The 19,118-nt window shown below is 39.1% G+C and overlaps 1 protein-coding gene across 3 annotated transcripts in view; it reads left to right on the top strand.

Annotated features, from left to right (window-relative positions):
* The window catches only part of LOC126262326 (uncharacterized), a 422,509-nt gene that overhangs the window by 383,632 nt on the left and 19,759 nt on the right, over positions 1–19,118 (top strand). For all 3 annotated transcript variants that reach the window (XM_049958882.1, XM_049958881.1, XM_049958880.1), the window contains 3 exons: positions 1,647–1,742; positions 6,680–6,791; positions 14,226–14,327. In XM_049958882.1, the coding sequence (XP_049814839.1) occupies positions 1,647–1,742; positions 6,680–6,791; positions 14,226–14,327 (310 nt within the window). The remainder of the gene's footprint in view (positions 1–1,646; positions 1,743–6,679; positions 6,792–14,225; positions 14,328–19,118) is intronic.

The raw sequence follows: 19,118 nt of genomic DNA, 5'->3' as shown, positions 1-19,118 counted from the left end.
GAATGGTCTGTGGGTATACTGCCGGTTCATTCTATCCAATGAGCAACATCAGGGGGTCCCACATATTTGTTGGTAAAATATCTGACACAATATTAAACCCTTATGTGGGTAAATCCTCGCACAAGTCATTTCATTATTTACCAGGGTGCCTCTGTGAGAATAACTAGAACTTATTGGTCAGAAATTTAATGAGAAGACCACAGACTTTACAGGCATGTCCTGGTGTCCATGTATTTTCTATTTAATGGAGAATACTATGAACAAATGGAGGGGTCACAATGGGCAGCCCAGTCTTGCCTGTGGTTGCGAATTTGTAGATGAAGCATATTAAGGAAGAATCCCTGATATCATCCAAATGGAAACCTGTCTATTTTTTCCATTATGTGGATGATTGTTCCATCATCTGGCCACAAGGAAGAGACAAATTCCTTGAATTGCTTTCACATCTGAACTCCATACATCCCAACATCAGAGTCACTATGAGGACCAAAGCAGAAGGAATTATACCATTCCTGGGTGTCAGGGTCAAGAGAAAAGCTGATGGCACCCTGGGCCACAATGTGTATCAGGAGAAAATCCACACTGATCTGCAATTGCATGCAGTCAGTTGCTCCCACCCTGTACATTTAAATGGGGTACTAAAAACACTAGTAGAGGTGGTGTGCACCATCTCTGTTGATGAGAGTCTGTCTCAGGAATTGGAACACCTCAGAACTATTTTCTGAAGAAACAGTTACTTAGAATGGCAGACTAGGCAGGTCTGCTCCACCGTTACAGTTAAGCTCGTGGAGACAGAAAAGTCATGGCGGAAGAGTTAGCCACTGTCTTTATACCATACACCAACACACTATCAGGAAAAATAAGATGCATACTGAAGAAAGTGCAGAGTAAAAACTGTCTTTTCCCACCCAATAAAACACAGCCATTATTGGAAAGCATCAAAGATGACCTTGTTTTGCAGAATCCTGGGATACATCAGATTCGATGCCAGAGTGACAAGACATATTGAGCAAACAATGTGCACTATTGAAGAGTGATGCCAAACACACCAACGGTACACTCAGCTGATGTATCCTGCCAAGTCAGCAGTTACAGAGCACCATTTGTCTGGCAATCATGTGATGGAATATGAAAGTACCAGGATTGTAGCACACAATCTCATCAACCGGGACTGTGACTATAATCTCAGCAAGGCTTGGCAACAAGCAAAGTGTCTAATTAAGAAGACACTCAGGAAAGATAACGGTCTGGTGACCAGGATGGACAGAGAAACTACATTTACATTACCACAGACACTGATTCCATTGCCTGTGCAGTCGCCGGTGTGTGCCCTCTGGCACGAATCACATAGTGTGTGGCTCATTGGGGGGGGGGGGGGGGGGGGGCAGGGTATATAGTTAGGCCACTTGCCCCAAGCAGCTCAGTTCGTCACTGCACCTGACAATGATGATGTGTTTGATAACCGAAATATAAAGTGACTGTTGGACACTATGAACCGGCAATCCACAGGCCATTTGGGGGGGGGGGGGGTAGATTTGGTAAGCTTTACCTATTCATTCTGCATTTACTTGGTGGCAAAAGTCAGTTTTATTTCAGAGCAACTTCTTTTTCATTTATACTGTAATAACCACTTATTTGTGTTTTAGGGAGTTTCCAGACCTACAAGATGAGAATATGGTGCCACGTCCCATTGCAGAACCTCTCCATATCGTCTGTGCTCCACAAGATCTTGACTTTAAGCGGTATGTAATTATTCACCAATTTATAATATGTAGGCACATTTCACAGTTATCAGTGGTGTTATGATAATGTATGAGTCAAATGTGTTTGGAAATGTCACCGTAGGAAAAGTCTGTAACCTGGGAGGATATGTGATAAAGTGTGTAGAAGAAAGACAATCATTGTGTCATCTTGATGGTAGGTGAGTTGAAAATATAAAGCCTCTCATTGTTAAGTGTATCACATAAAATGCTGTTTGTACTTATTAAAGGCACAGCAGAATCTTTACACTGTAGTGAACTACTAGGCGGAAAGAGCACTGTTTTAATTACTACTTAAAAATCTGTGGCAATCCTTAAATTAGAATATTTTGGTCACAGAACTTGTTAGTTACATAGCAAAAAATCTTAAACATTCTCAGGATTGGGCATTATTGCAAGAATATTTTCACCTATTTATTCAAGCTGCATAAGTGAGAACATGTGAATGTGTATTATGTACAATTTTTCCTTTTACTTTCTGTAGTGGTTTAAATAGTAACATTACTGGTCTCAAAATAGTACTAAGTTGATACATCGGAAAACTTTGAGGCACTGGGTAGCTCAGTTGATTTCCAAGCGAGAGAAGAACCCTGACAGCTGGCAATGCTGTTCCCAGGTTTCACTTGTTACCCATCTACACTCCTGGAAATTGAAATAAGAACACCGTGAATTCATTGTCCCAGGAAGGGGAAACTTTATTGACACATTCCTGGGGTCAGATACATCACATGATCACACTGACAGAACCACAGGCACATAGACACAGGCAACAGAGCATGCACAATGTCGGCACTAGTACAGTGTATATCCACCTTTCGCAGCAATGCAGGCTGCTATTCTCCCATGGAGACGATCGTAGAGATGCTGGATGTAGTCCTGTGGAACGGCTTGCCATGCCATTTCCACCTGGCGCCTCAGTTGGACCAGCGTTCGTGCTGGACGTGCAGACCGCGTGAGACGACGCTTCATCCAGTCCCAAACATGCTCAATGGGGGACAGATCCGGAGATCTTGCTGGCCAGGGTAGTTGACTTACACCTTCTAGAGCACGTTGGGTGGCACGGGATACATGCGGACGTGCATTGTCCTGTTGGAACAGCAAGTTCCCTTGCCGGTCTAGGAATGGTAGAACGATGGGTTCGATGACGGTTTGGATGTACCGTGCACTATTCAGTGTCCCCTCGACGATCACCAGTGGTGTACGGCCAGTGTAGGAGATCGCTCCCCACACCATGATGCCGGGTGTTGGCCCTGTGTGCCTCGGTCGTATGCAGTCCTGATTGTGGCGCTCACCTGCACGGCGCCAAACACGCATACGACCATCATTGGCACCAAGGCAGAAGCGACTCTCATCGCTGAAGACGACATGTCTCCATTCGTCCCTCCATTCACGCCTGTCGCGACACCACTGGAGGCGGGCTGCACGATGTTGGGGCGTGAGCGGAAGACGGCCTAACGGTGTGCGGGACCGTAGCCCAGCTTCATGGAGACGGTTGCGAATGGTCCTCGCCGATACCCCAGGAGCAACAGTGTCCCTAATTTGCTGGGAAGTGGTGGTGCGGTCCCCTACGGCACTGCGTAGGATCCTACGGTCTTGGCATGCATCCGTGCGTCGCTGCGGTCCGGTCCCAGGTCGACGGGCACGTGCACCTTCCGCCGACCACTGGCGACAACATCGATGTACTGTGGAGACCTCACGCCCCACGTGTTGAGCAATTCGGCGGTACGTCCACCCGGCCTCCCGCATGCCCACTATACGCCCTCGCTCAAAGTCCGTCAACTGCACATACGGTTCACGTCCACGCTGTCGCGGCATGCTACCAGTGTTAAAGACTGCGATGGAGCTCCGTATGCCACGGAAAACTGGCTGACACTGACGGCGGCGGTGCACAAATGCTGCGCAGCTAGCGCCATTCGACGGCCAACACCGCGGTTCCTGGTGTGTCCGCTGTGCCGTGCGTGTGATCATTGCTTGTACAGCCCTCTCGCAGTGTCCGGAGCATGTATGGTGGGTCTGACACACTGGTGTCAATGTGTTCTTTTTTCCATTTCCAGGAGTGTATATATAGATAGATATATACTTTTTGTTCCATAGGTCCATAGTGAGGAGACCACCAAGCATGTAGAATACGTAATACTTAATACCAAAGGTTGTCATCAGGACGGACTGAAAACCATTTTTGTCTAGAACTGTACCAACCTTGAGCCATTGCCATAGAAATATAAACAAAATCACACAACTTGATTAGTTGTGATAGATGTGCAAAGAAGCCACGTTGAGCCCAGACCACAATGGTGAACAGACTTACTGATCACTAGATCATTGTAATCTTGACAGTCTGCTAGGTATCACAGCAGGCTTTATATTTATTGAGGGAGTTGATGGGGAACAGTAATTGTAAGGTAATTGAGACCTTTCTCAACAGTAGATACTGAATTACAGCTTACATAAAGACCCTTTGTCTATCTATTGTTTACTGGTTGAATGGAACAGTTTCCTCTGAACATGAGGCTTGCATCAATAGCAAATCAGCAATCCTAACTTTTTAAGTGAGTTTTCATGCTTCTCTTTGAACAGAATTACTCCAAAATAATATGCTATATTGAACCAATAAATAGACAAATGCAAAGTGAATGATCTTAGACATGCTACAGCCATTAGCCAATAGCACTACTCCAATGACTACAAGGGCAACTTTGTAATTTGTTGTGGATTTTTTATTATTCCCACAAGTCTTGGCTGCCTTCTTTTGTGGCAATGATTCTAACATCCTTATTGCCTGTCCCACCATGCAATGAAACTCCTACTGTCCAACTGCTATGAAAATTACTTAGTCACGCAACAATTATTAATGTGGCAGAAGATCATAAACAACATGCCATACATTTTTTCCTAAAACTTCTGTTCTCTTCTTCTCTTTTGTGGGATATTTTTTACAGTCCTAAACTGAATGAGCTAGGACTTTTTTTTTCAATTTTTATTTATTTATGTTGAAACTAGTCCATTTATGAAAAACCACTATGTGATCAAAAGTATCTGGACACCTGACTGAAAATGACTTAAAAGTTCCTGTCACCCTACATCGGTAATGCTGGAATTCGGTATGGAGTTGGCCCACCCTTAGCCTTGATGACAGCTTCCACTGTCGCAGACATGAGTTCAGTCAGGTGCTGGAAGGTTTCTTGGAGAATGGCAGCCCATTCTTCATGGAGTGCTGCACTGAGGAGAGTTATCGATGTTGGTTGGTGAGGCCTGGCACAGAGTCAGCATTCCAAAACATCCCAAAGGTGTTCTATAGGATTCAGGTCAGGATTCTGGGCAGGACAGTCCATTACAAGGATGTTATTGTCATTTAACCACTTTGCCACAGGCCGTGCATTATGAACAGGTGCTCAATCGTGTTGAAAGATTCTATCGCCATCCCCGAATTGCTCTTCAACAGTGGGAAGCAAGAAGGTGCTTAAAACATCAATGAAGGCCTGTGCTCTGATAGTGCCACACAAAACAACAAGGGGTGCAAGCCTCCTCCATGAAAAACATAACCACACCATAACACCACCACCTTCGAATTTTACTGTTGGCACTACACACACTGTCAGATGAAGTCCACCGGGCATTCACCATACCCTGCCATCGGATTGCCACATTGCATTCCGTGATTCATCACTCCATACAACGTTTTTCCACTGTTCAATCATCCAATGTTTATGCTCCTTACACCAAGCGAGGCGTCGTTTGGCAATTACCGGCATGATGTGTGGCTTATGAGCTGCCACTTGACCATGAAATCCAAGTTTTCTCACCTCCAGTCTAACTGTCCAAGTAGTTGCAGAGGATCCTGATGCAGTTTGGAATTCCTATGTGATGTTCTGAATAGACGTCTGCATATTACACATTATGAACTTCTTCAACTGTCAGCAGTCTCTGTCAGTCAATAGACGAGGTCGACATGTACGGATTTGTGCTGTACATGTCCCTTCACGTTTCCACTTCACTATCACATTGCAAACAGTGGACCTAGGGATGTTTAGGAGGGTGGAAAGCTCGCATACAGACGTATGACACAAGTGACACCCAATCATGTGACCACATTCGAAGTCTGTGAATTCTGTGGAGCGTTGCAACCTGCTCTCTGTCACAATGTCTAATGACTACTGAGGCTGCTAATAAGGAGTACCTGGCAGTATGTGGCAGCACAATGCACTTAATATGAAAAACATATGTTTTTGGGGGTGTCCAGATACTTTTGATCACAAATTATATCATTTACTATCTTTCCTTGAGATGCTTCTTTGCTCAGCTTGATGTTAATGTTTGAACCATCTGCAGAAAGGTCTAATTCTGCCTTCTGATTCTAATGAACTCGTAAGATGATGAACAAAGAACAAGAACAGGATGGCCCCATGTTCCAATCTTGTGGAAGGGTCATTGTGATTTCTTCCCATGCAGGTGGTATCTGTACTTGTATTTCTTAAATATCCCAGTGTTCCTGTGTCTTGAATAAGAAAGAACTATGCCAGGCATGTGTGTAGCCACATAACACATAAAAACTTAACTCTGTGATAGAATGTTATGATTAACACAATCAAATGCCTTTGATAAGTCACCAAAGTTAACAATTGGTGATAGTTCCATCATTTCAAAATTTTATTGCTTGCTCAGCGAACAGCTGCCTCAGTAAAGAAGTACTTTTAAAATCCAGACTGTGATTGATAAAAATCCGATTACTACATAGGAGAGCAGCAGTCCACAAGTAATATAACTATAATATCAAGCAAAGACGGTCATTGTAGCATGTTAACAGCTGTTTTCAAGCTCTCCATAGTGAACTCAAGATTATAAGTAATTTACTGTTATGTTTTATTGGTTCTTTCAGAATACAATAAAGAATATTTCAGTATACTGTGTTTTGCTTTTAGGTACGGGAGAGATTATTACGTAAATTCCAAAACACCAGAGCCTGAAAAAAAATCACAGCCACCCAGTCGGCACATGGCAAGAGAACAAACACCAAGAAATAATACATCCCAGGTAAGTGATACTGCACATTTTGCAGTATATGGTCTGGAAAAGCAAATTATGGAAAGAGACATTCACCATGCATCATTACGGTCACGAAGTGCTTCCCCACATTTCAAAATGAATCCTCTCTATGAACCTGACGATCATGCTGAAACTGCAGGAAAATCTAGTCTAGATAAAATTTCAAGACATAAGGTCAGCAACTCCAGTACTGGACGTCGCTTTTTGGATGCTGAGCGAACAAACCCTCATTCGGAGTCAGGTTATAGTAGTTCTCTGGATTCTCTGGTTGAAAGCCAGTCAGCTTCTCACTCACTCCGGCTTATTCCTCCTAAAGTCCCTCAGGTGGTTGAGAGGACTCTGGAACCTTTATTCAAAATTCGAAGATCTGAAAGCTTCAAGCTGAACAGACCAAGACATGGAGATACTAATATTAGAATGGGAGGGAGCCTCAGAACTCGAAAGTTTAGGGGACATGATTACCTGACATCTCTTTGATCAATAAATAACTGAGTTACAGTTCTGTGCATTAAGCCCTCTAAAGTAGCACAATTAAGCATTCACTATGTATTTTCAGAAACTGCTGTGCCCTACCATTCCACTATTTGTTTAATACTATGGCATTTTTATCATCATTGAAGTATGCAACTTTGTAAAGCTTAATTTTTATCATAAATTCTGAAAACCTGCGGTATGTATGATTTTTGTTTGCTGCATATTTTATTAATGAAGAGCTGTTGCAGAACCTCTTGTATTTACTTGTAAATCAGAATGCTGTTGTAATCTGTAACTACTAAAGTGAGTTGTGCATGACATCTGAAATTATCTATTGTAGAATCTGAACTTTGCACTACTGTATCTTGCTTCTCCTGTAGTTCATGTTGTATGCTTTATTTAAAATCCATTGTTGTATAATTTGCATTACTGAGCACTTACTACTCCATGCATGACTTCCATTCACTGCAAACACATGCATGCACAAAAATCAATATGTTGTTATTAAAGTGTTTTATCTAGACATAAAAGCTCAACTGAAAATAATTGCAGTACATGTGCAAACTGTTTTACTGTGGCATTGTGTAACAGATACATTATAACTCAATAATGTATTGATTCTTGATCACTTATAATCTGATACTGTACTTTTATGTCAACCACTGTTGTGTAAATAAATTGTACTCTCTAAGAAAATCACAGAGATCCATAGTAAAATATTCTGTTTTCTTTAGCATTTTATGCACCCAAGAAAAAATTTACAATTGTGTGTGTGTGTGTGTGTGTGTGTGTGTGTGTGTGTGTGTGTGTGTGTGTGTGTGTGTGTGACAGAGAGAGAGAGAATTTTCTTCCAAACAAATATATGTTAAGAAATGATACAAAACGGTTTCAATAGCATTTGTAAACAATTTTCCTAAGAATTATTCATTAACTTTCACTTACAGGACATCTCACATTTGTTTCCCTAGTTGGATTTTTATATATTGCCTTACGTAGATATACAAGAAGGAATAATATATACTGCAGAATCAATCAGACAAAAGTTACAACTCCTTGTAAGACGGCAAAATATGTTAGCAGAATACCTATGTCAGAACAGTGATGATGATGGTGGTGGTGATTGACAGACAGATAAGGATGTCTGACAGAGACTCTGTTTGATAATATAAATACCATTGGCCAAAACAGGAACAACTGAAACAGTCTGATAGCAGCAAAAATCATAAAACATGGTTCCCTTTCTAGACTTTGGCATTTCTTTTCATTTATTCACTAAAAGAAATCAATACAAAGTACAAGCAGAGAAGAGCCAGATGTGCAAATGCTGGAGGGATGTAAAGTCACTACAAATCTGTAATCAGAAAAGACAAGGGTATATGGAAAGATTGGAAAATTAGAGTGGTTTAATTTTTAAGATTCAGAGTACTATTGAATGTCCTGTCGACATAGAGGTCATCAGATATGGAGCACAAGCTTGGATTGTGTCAAGGATGGGAAAGGAAATCGGCCATAACCTTTCAAAGTAGCCACCCCAGCATTTACCAGGAGCAATTAAGGGAAATCACGGGAAACCTAAATCGGAATGGCTGGACGCAGCTTTACTGCCATTTGCAGTTCATTCTTTTATTCAGCATCCTTACCACTATGTCAGTGTGACATTTATTCACCAGTTACTTACCATCTGTGGTTCTCATGAGCTAGGCTCTTATGTTCCTTAGACTTGTGTACAGACTTTTACTGTAGCTCTTTTTCTCCTTTATTTTGTGTAGATCCAAAGAAGAAGCTGTCCAAAGATCACCTTGCAAATATAGTAGACATAAGTGTATTAAATTTTTGACAAAGAACATAGCAAACAAAATCTGTCATTGATGTTTTTCTTGTTTTCAGTCTGATTTGGTTTGATGCAGCTCTCAATATTAGTCTATCCTGTGCAAGCCCCTTCATCTCTGAATAACTACTGCAGCCTACATTCATTTTACCTGGCCTACTTTGTTTTTGCTTAGGTGTGCCTCCATAATTTTTACCTCCATACTTTCCTCCTTTGCACCTTGATGACTTAGGACGTAGTATCTACTCGTCCCTTCTCATAGTCAAACTGTGACATAAATTTCTTTTTTCCTCAGTTTGATTCAGTACCTCCTCATTAGTTGCTTTATCTATTTATCTTACCTTCACACGTTTCAAAAGATCTCTTGTTTTGTGAACTGTTTATCATCTATGCTTCATTTCAATATGAGGCTACACTGTACATTTACAGTACAAAATATTATGACAAACTTTTCTATCATATAGTGCATAAGAATGTGTCCATAATTTTAATTTTTGCATTATAAATTGTTGATGGTTTCAGTATTCATAGACTTTAGTTGCTTTTATGAATAGAAAGTTTAAATATTTTTGCAACAGTATTGGGTATTACTCTGGTACCGCGGAATTTGAATCCGCGCCAGGCGTCATGGATGTCAAAGACCCATAGAGGTCTCTGCACCGTAAGCTGCAGCGGCACGTGCCTCCTGGCCCGCATATAGTGTGGCGGCGCCACATGGAACACGTGGTCCCAGCAGCCAATAGCGGCGCCCCTGAGAACGTACTTAAGCACTGGCCACTCGCTCATCCACGCAGTCTAATCTTGCTTACGTCGGTTTACACCTCGCTTGCGCTAGACTGCTTTCTTCCTGGTTCGTGTATGAGTTTGTTTCCTTGTGACTCTGTTGTTCGGTCTTTTTGTATTCGTTCTGTCCTACATTGGTCGTGTCTGTCCTTTTCTGTTGTGTTATTGTTCGCGGGCCTCTCTGCGGGTCCCGCCGCGCCTTCCATCAGTGCTACCCTGCAACTGTCCTGGTCACAGTTACAACAATTACCTCAATTTTAGCTCACATCAGTCATTCAGTTCTGAACCTCTGTTGTGAGCCCTGAATTTGAACATTGGAGTGATATATAAGGATGAAAGGTGGTCTTATAGGAAAACAAAATGTTTCCAACAAAGTCAGGATTGTTAATAGGCATGTTCCAAAATGATAGGCCTCTGCCCCTAGAAACAATTCATCCATGCTATTATAGTGGGAAGAATCAGAAGCATTGTGACACTTGATATTTCCATATAAACAGCGTTGACAGGAGTGAAAATCATGTCAGTTGCCAGTGAAAATTGTAAGAGCAATTCAGAGGATCCCAGAACCTTTAGATTTGTGGTCTAACATGTACCCATGTAGACGCCGTACCTCACAGCTGAGCATGTCCCTATTAATATGGCCTGTTGTTAAGCTCCAGTTTTTTGCAAAATTTAAAATTTATAGGAATATATGTGAATCATTTTACATGCTGTGTATTTTGTTTCCTTGCACCAAACAACAGACTTCATACCAACAACAGACCATTGTCGAGAACCCGTGTTACTTCACATGATACAGCATTATCCAGCAGATAGTAGAATACACTGTTGAGTTGTAAACATAAACACATTGATGCAATGATTTATTATGCATCAACCAGAAACATTAGTTTTTCACTGTCATTATACTCAGTTATTTTCAAATGTGGGAGGTTGCAAAGGGACACTATGCATCAAAAATGGAACAACTAGATCAGAGCTGAGATAAACACACAAGAAAGGATGAAGCATCAGTATATTTAAAAATTAGCAGTTCCTTCTTTGGAATAGTGATGCAGAAAGTTAAGGACAGGGATAATGCTAAAGCAAGGAGCAAAAACTCACTAAGAACTTCTCAAGGGCACACCTACGCTTATTGTCAAAAGTATGATCATATTATGGGGTATCAAGTGAAATTTGTGACGATAGAGGAAATTTTGTTAGAGAGGACGCAGCATGATATCTTTGATGGAGAGTCATTGTCAGATGTTGAAGTAACTTTGGGTGAGACCCAAGGAAGTGTGTTGGGATCCTTATTGTTCATGTTGTGTATTAATAACATTATAGAGAATATTAATGGTAACCTCAGGCTTTTTGCAGATGATACAGTTATTTATAATGAAGTACTGTCTGAAAGAAGCAGTATAAATATTCAGTTAGATCTTGATAAGATTTCAAAGTGGTGCAGAGATTGGCAACTTGCTTTAAATGTTGTAAAATGTAAAATTTTGGACTTCAGTATCCTATGACTATAATATCAATGAGTCACTGTTGGAATAGGCTAACATGTACAAGTACCTGGATGTAATACTTTATAGGGATATGAAGTGTAATGATCAAATAGGTTCAGTCATGGGTAAAGCTGATGGTACTTTGCTTACAAATCACTCATGTCACCAATTCTAGAAAATTGCTCAAGTATGTGGGATCTGTACCAAATAGGTCTAACAGGGGATACTGAACATATGCAGAGAAGGGTAGCATGAATGGTCACTTGATTGTCTGATTCATGGGAAAGGTCAAAGAGATACTGAAGAAACTGAACAGGCAGAAATCTACCCCAAGAGAGCCTACTTAGTTTCAAGACTCAGCTTTAAATGATGACTCTTCAAATATCCTATAAACCCTATGTATTTCTCACATATGGATCATGAGGATAAGATTAGAATAATTACAGCCATGCACAGAGGCATTCAAGCAATCATTCTTCCCTTGCTCCACACACAAATGGAATGGGAAGAAATCCTAACAACTGGTACAACGCGACGTACCCTCTGCCATGCACTTCACAGTGGTTTGCAGAGTATAGATGTGTACTGTATGAGACAGGCGTGCTCCAGAGGAACACAGTACAGTTTTCTTTCTCATTTTTACCAGATCTACCCAGACTGCTGCAGTTTCATCAGCTGGCTAGTAGATTTTAATATTTTGTCTTTGAAGTGAATGTTTTTATTATGCTGTACTTCATTACTGCATTTTGCATCTGCTGTATCTATCAAGGAATTATTCACACAACATAAGAAGTGAGAAGTAATTCTTTTCTAGTACTTTAGGCAACCGGTTCAGGCTGTTTGTATCTCACAAAGCACTGAGTCAGTCATTTCCTTACTCTTGAATTTGTTATTTCTGAATTCAAACATTATACTGAGTAAAATGCACACATGCAAATCCAGGCTGCTGTGTACATCAAGAAAAAGTGCCCTTAATATGGTAAGTAATTTAATACTATCTACTTGTAATGCTTTTTCTGTAAAGCTTTGGTAGTATTTTAGGGTTTAAAGTCTTTCTCCTTTGTCCAAACTACTTGCTGTAAAGTAAATGATGCTATGTTTAGTATGAGCATGACTAACTTTTATCAGTAATAATGCTACAACACACAGCAGACATTTATTTATTTATTTGTGTTCTATCGATCCTTGATGATAGTGTTCTCTCTTCCACTTATACCACTAGCAAGACATGTCCAAAGATATCTCACATTTAGTAGATAACCAAAGGCTAAATTAATAACCACATGGCAAAGTAGGTCACAAAAGGTTATTGTTAAAGTAATGATGAAAGTGATGGATTATTAATGAGTTACAAACAGGAGCAGTGAGAATAGGAAATCTATTTCAGTTGTTCAAATATTTTAAGTTCATGTTTAGTCGAATGCATGCAATAGAATATACATAAAGGAAAAGAATAGCTGTGCTGCTGCTTCTGGTATGACAGGATTACTTGGAAAGAAACAGGAATTCATTTTTCAGATATGAATGAATTAAGACTATCACAGTATTGCAAACATGTGCAACAGTATGAAACTATGTGGTGTATATTCATTATTCAAAGTTGTATTTAGTTTCACATGTCAAATTACAGTCTCATGTTAATTAACTTCTGAATCTTTGTATTTAATTACTTTCTTTTATTTTTTTCATTCATAAAGTTTCTCACCTGATAGGGACAAACTGTATCATGCTTCCTCTTTAAGTCTAGCCTGTCATAAGTCCGTTACTGGGAATGAGGATACATTTTGGGAGACACTATACATTACACTGCACTAATCCTTACGATTCTTCATTATGATGAACTATCCTGTATGAATGTTTAACTGTACTGGTATATTTCCTTGTAACTTACAAACATGTTAATCACAAAGGAGCCGTTCAAAATGCTGACTAATAAAAGAGGTGGTGGTGTTTTTAACCTGTGTAATAACGTATACAGCTGTAAGTGTAGAATTACCATACTGTAGAAACTAAAAATTAAGCCACACTTATTTGCATCTTTGATACTCTTACAGTATCTTCTGCCTTAACATAATATTATAATATTATGTTTCCTGCCTATCAGAAAAAAAACAGAGGAACAAAGACTTCCAGATGTCACATGCCTATTCTGTGGCTTCCAAGATAATGCACACTAGTTAAAGCAGCCAAAGAGCTTTTATACAACTAGCAGTCAAAAAATCGGTTATACTGTCAAACATTTTAATAAATTTGACAACCATCTTCGTAATGAGAACTAATTTGTTACATTAAAATGTGTGGTAATTCTACACAATTATATATGGGTCTTGAATTACTAATAACATAATTTAAATGTGTGTATTTATTAGTTTTTCAGTTTCCATAGTTGTAACTATATGCAGGTTTCTCATTATCCTGATCAGATGAAGAACAGTAAAATTATAGCAGTTAAGTAATATTGGTTCACTGTATGAACCATATCACAAGGAATGAATCTCCACACAAGTCTTACGCTTGTTTGACTTTGGTAGAGTTAATGAATTACTTATTATCTCTTGTGAAGTTGGTACAGGAAACTGACCTGCAGACTTAATCCCCTTTCATTTGACAGACTGGCCAAATAAAGTAAAAAAAAAAAAGTGTAATTCTATCCAGTTTGCATTTATGAGTGAGGGGATGTGACCTGTTTTTCAGAAAAAATAATTATTCCATTCTCTGTTTTAATTTTATATAATCTATCACAGATGACATGAAGTAAATCAAGTGCAAAGATTCAGTTTTATGCCAAATATTTGCTTGTTAAGTAATAAATGGATGACTGTTATAGTATGCTTAATTTGATTCTAGGTCAACAACGTTAGCATTGCTCAAGTTCGTGAACCCATTTCTGAAACAAAGAAGGCGCTTGAAGCACAGTGTGAGACTAACAACACAGCAATGGAAATTTCTGTATGTATTTTTCCACATAATTCTTTGTTGGTTGTAGTTCAATAAAACACTGCTCCTTTACGTTAATCAGGGACTGACGATCCTGCTGTTTAGTCCCTTTACTCTCCAAATCAACCAACCTTTACGTTAATCAACAGTGAAATTTACAGATATTCAGCAGACATTTGCAGCAGCTGGAGTGGAACAAAGCGTATCAGGTTCAAAATGCCAATGATAAATTTAATTTTGAATTTGTTACCCTGTTTGAAGCTGTATTTCCTAAGAGAATGTCAAAAAGTAACAAACTTAGTGATTGCTCGAGACAGTGGCTCACTAAAGGAGTCAAAACATCCTGTAAATCTTATACTTCTCAGAAATTCCAATAAACCTCGGGCCACAGAGCACTACACATTACAGTATAGAATCCTAAATAATGTGATTTAAAACTCCAAGAGCATGTTCATCAGATGTAAATAATAAAATATAAGCAATTTGGAAGGTGTTAAAAAGGCGGACATGCAAAAGTTCGGAGTATATATACAGTATCAAAGTTAGTTATAACAGCAGGTGGTAGAAAAAGATGAAATAGTTGCCAGTATCTTCAACAACCATTTTTTGATAGTACAACAACCATTTTTGGACAGTGGCTGATCAGACTGGTTGTAAATGGTCTATGGTTGAAGCCCTGAACATTCTACAAAATCAGTACAGAACAAAATTAGCCAGCCAAACACCTGTGCCCTGTATCACAACAGAAATGATTAAGAAATGAATAAAATAAATTGAAAACAAAAATGCCACTGATGTGGACAATATAACAATCAATGTATATGTAAATTTATTCTTAAAGTTCATTGTCACATATTGAATGAGTCTCTGAATCAAGGTACTGTCTCTATAACTCAAACATACAACTGACACACCACTCTTCAAAAAGGATGATAAATCTGAGATTTCCAAATATCAGCCAGTTAAACTGTCAACAAGTCTTCCTAAAGTTCTGGATAAGCTTATGTACATGAGGATTATGGATCATGGTAATAAACACAATATTCTAATAAAAGTCACTTTGGATTCCAGAAGTGTAATTTGGAAGTTTTTGCCATTTGTTCAATTGCATCTGTAAATAATCAAAGCTGCATATCTACATCTACATGGATACTCTTCAAATCACATTTAAGTGCCTGGCAGAGGGTTTATTGAGCCACCTTCACAATACTCTATTATTCCAATCTTGTATAGCACGCGGAAAGAACGAACACCTATGTCTTTCTCTTATTTTATCATGGGTCGTTTCTCCCTATGTAGGTCAGTGTCAAAAAAATATTTTCCCATTCAGAGGAGAAAGTTGGTGATTAGAATTTCGTGAGGAGATTCCGCCGCAACGAAAAATGCCTTTGTTTTAATGATGTCCACCTCAAATCCTGTATTGTTTCAGTGACACTCTCCCCCCTATTTCACAATAATACAAAACGTGCTGCCCTACTCTGAACTTTTTCAGTGTACTCCGTCAGTCCTATCTGCTAAAGGTCCCACACCGCACAGCTGTATTCTAAAAGAGGACGGACAAGCTTAGTATAGTCATTACGCTTCATAAACCTATTGTACCAACCAACTCTACCTTTGCATATTTCCATTTACAAACTTATGACATATGGCATCATATTCTGGAGAAACCAGTCACTTGCATATAAAGTCCTTGTGGCACAGAAGAGGGTCCTCAGAATTATGAGTAGATGCTCTTACAGAAATTTATTCCAACAGTCAGGGATCCTCACCATGCGATGCCAATACATTTTCTCACTTCCGTGATTTGTCACAAAAAATCATACAATTTAGAAAAGACACAGTACGTATTGTGATACAAGAAAAAAACATGACCATCACAAAGATAAAATAAATCTGAACACAGCACAGAAGGGAGTACATTATTGAAGCATAAAGGTATACAATAAAATTGCAGAAGTAGCTAACACTTTATCTTTTGGATAGCTCCTTCTAGTTTTTACAGAAAATTTCTGACTATGTGTAATACTTTGTGAACTGCATTTAATTTTAAAGCCTTACTGTAGCACTGGAATCTCACTTTTTAACAGGACACTATATACAAGCTATATGAATTAGAGTGACTATTATTACTGCAATTATCTGAGTTGTTATCTGCACACACACTTTTCATGTATTATGATTTGGATTTTAAGTCCCGTGTTCCTTTTACATATGCCTATATGGTTTCAGAAAAGGACACACACACACACACACACACACACACACACACACACGTACAGTCGTTCACACATACAAACACCTCACACACACATACATGACTGCCATCACCGGGAGTCATGTTCGTAAGGTGTGTTTGCTTGTGTGAACGAATGTGTGTGTATTTCTTTTCTGAGGAAAGCTTTGGCCAAAGGCTAAATGTGTGACATTCTTTTCGATGTGCCTTTCTGCAACTCAATGTGTCATCTTTCGGTGGAGTAGCAATCTATCTTTTTTCTTATGATGTTGACATTCCAATCTTTAGTTGTCATTGTTTAAAACTAAAGGCTGTCAGTTCAATTAAGTACTTAGGGAATACAATTATGAATAACTTAAACTGGAAGATTCACACATGTGATGTTGTGGGGGAAGTAAAACAGTTGAACATTTAGCAGTTGCAACAGATCTACTAAATGGACTGCCTACACTGTGCTTGTCCGATCTCTTCTAGAGTACTGCTGCATGGTATGGGATCCATATTGTATAGGGTTGATGAAGGACATCACAGATATGATACACAAGTTGAGGTGAAGTTATTAAAACAAAGGCATATTTCATTGTGGTGAGAGCTTTTCAAAATATCAATTACCAACTTTCTCCTCAGAGTGTGACATAGGCAGAAATGATCAACACATGATAAAATAAAAGAAATCGGAGCTAGTGTGGAAATATTTAAGTGTGCATTTTCTTCCCCCCCCCCCCCCCCCTCGTGCAAATGTTGAACAGTAGAGAAATAGCTCGGAGGTGGTTCAATCAACCCTCTGCAAGGCACTTAATTGTGAATTGCAGAGTAGTCTTGTTTGTAGATGTAGATGAAGTAATGAGGGATGGGGCAAAAGCATGAAAAGGAAGGAAACCAGATGTGCCCTTTCAAAGGAACAGAATTTGTTTTAAACAATTTGGGAAAGTCACAGAAAACCTAAATCTGGATGGTCACACAGAGATTTGAACCACTCTACTCCCGAGTTGGGAGTCCAGTGTTTCACCACCGCATCATCTCGCTGGCTGGCATCATCGGATACCAGGTCTATGGTTCATAGACAACATAATGCTTATGACCAAAGTAAAGAAAACTCAGAAGAGATGTTAATGGAATAATCTAATAAAGAATTTTTGTTAACAATAAACTTAAAAATATGTACTATGAAAATGATAGATTGCTACCCACTATATAGTGGAGATGTTGAGTTGTAGAAAGGCATAACAAAATGACTGCTAAACAAGTCAGCTTTCAGCCAAAAGGCCTTCTTCTGAATTGGATAATGTACATACACACACATTCAGGCAAACACAACTCTGTCATGGTCATGTGTATGTGAGTTGTGTTTGCATGAATGTGTGTGTGTATGTTGTGAAATTCAGAAGAAGGCCTTTTGGCTGAAAGCTTACTTGTTTAGCAGCCATTTTGCTATGCCTATCTAAACATAACACCTCCACTATACAGTGAGTAACAATCTATCCTTTACATAATACTGTCATTTTTCCAACCTGGATTCTCCATTGTTCGCAAATTATGTGTAGTAGAATAATAGAAAGAAAAATTATAGCCCATTAAATAATGAAAACTTCTCCTTTCAGCAAATCTTCATTAACTGGAGAAACTGAAAAATCATCAGCACCACCAGAAGCTTATTCTGCAGCCAAACATTTCAAAAACTTTGAACATACCAGTGGAGCCAAAACTGTCATTCTGCCAGTCTGATATAAAGTGTTCCTTTTACATATGCTTATATGGTTTCAGAAAAGGACACACACACACACACACACACACACACACACACACACACATACACGTACAGTCGTTCACACATACAAACACCTCACACACACATACATGGATATAAAGAGAACACATATAAAATGTATATAAGATCTACCTTCAAATAAAGTCCCAGGTCATGAGATTCTCACTGGTGCAGAAGTGGCATATACCAATGCCAATGTGACTGGTTTGCATGTGTTGCTAGCAGAATGAAATTGAGACGTACATTGACAAACACTGGCACAAAGATAAATACTACATTTTGAGAAATTTGTTATTCCTTTCTGAGTCAGCTGTTCATGAAAAATTAACTCTTTTTAGCCATATAGATTTGGTTATGCAGAACTGCTAAGCAGCCAAAAATGGAGAACTAATTACAATAAACACAATTATACAAGTAATAGTTTTTGTCAAAATCAATCAGTGAAGTGTACGAGATCATATAACAACAATTACCTGTGTCGTATGTGTAGTGGTAACTTTAAGGAGGGAATTAAAACCACAAAAAATGTAAGGTGCTATTGACATATACATTGTTAAGAGACAGAGCACTAATTCAGTTTGACAAGGATGGGGAAGAAGTGGCATACCCACGAAAATACGTCTAAGTGGTCAGACAAGGATTTGAACACCACTCCTGCCCATAAGAGATCAGTGACTTATGCCCTCTATTTCACTTTAAATTCAACAGTGGAAATGTTTACATAAATGGTTGATGACATCTTTCATTTCAAGCCTTATATTTCATATTTTTGAGGACTGAAGTACATCATTGTTTATTAAAG

The sequence above is a fragment of the Schistocerca nitens genome, chromosome 6 (genome assembly GCF_023898315.1).
Source record: "Schistocerca nitens isolate TAMUIC-IGC-003100 chromosome 6, iqSchNite1.1, whole genome shotgun sequence".
In the NCBI taxonomy this organism is placed as follows: Eukaryota; Metazoa; Arthropoda; class Insecta; order Orthoptera; family Acrididae; genus Schistocerca; species Schistocerca nitens.
This window is presented reverse-complemented; position numbering and strand designations above follow the sequence as displayed.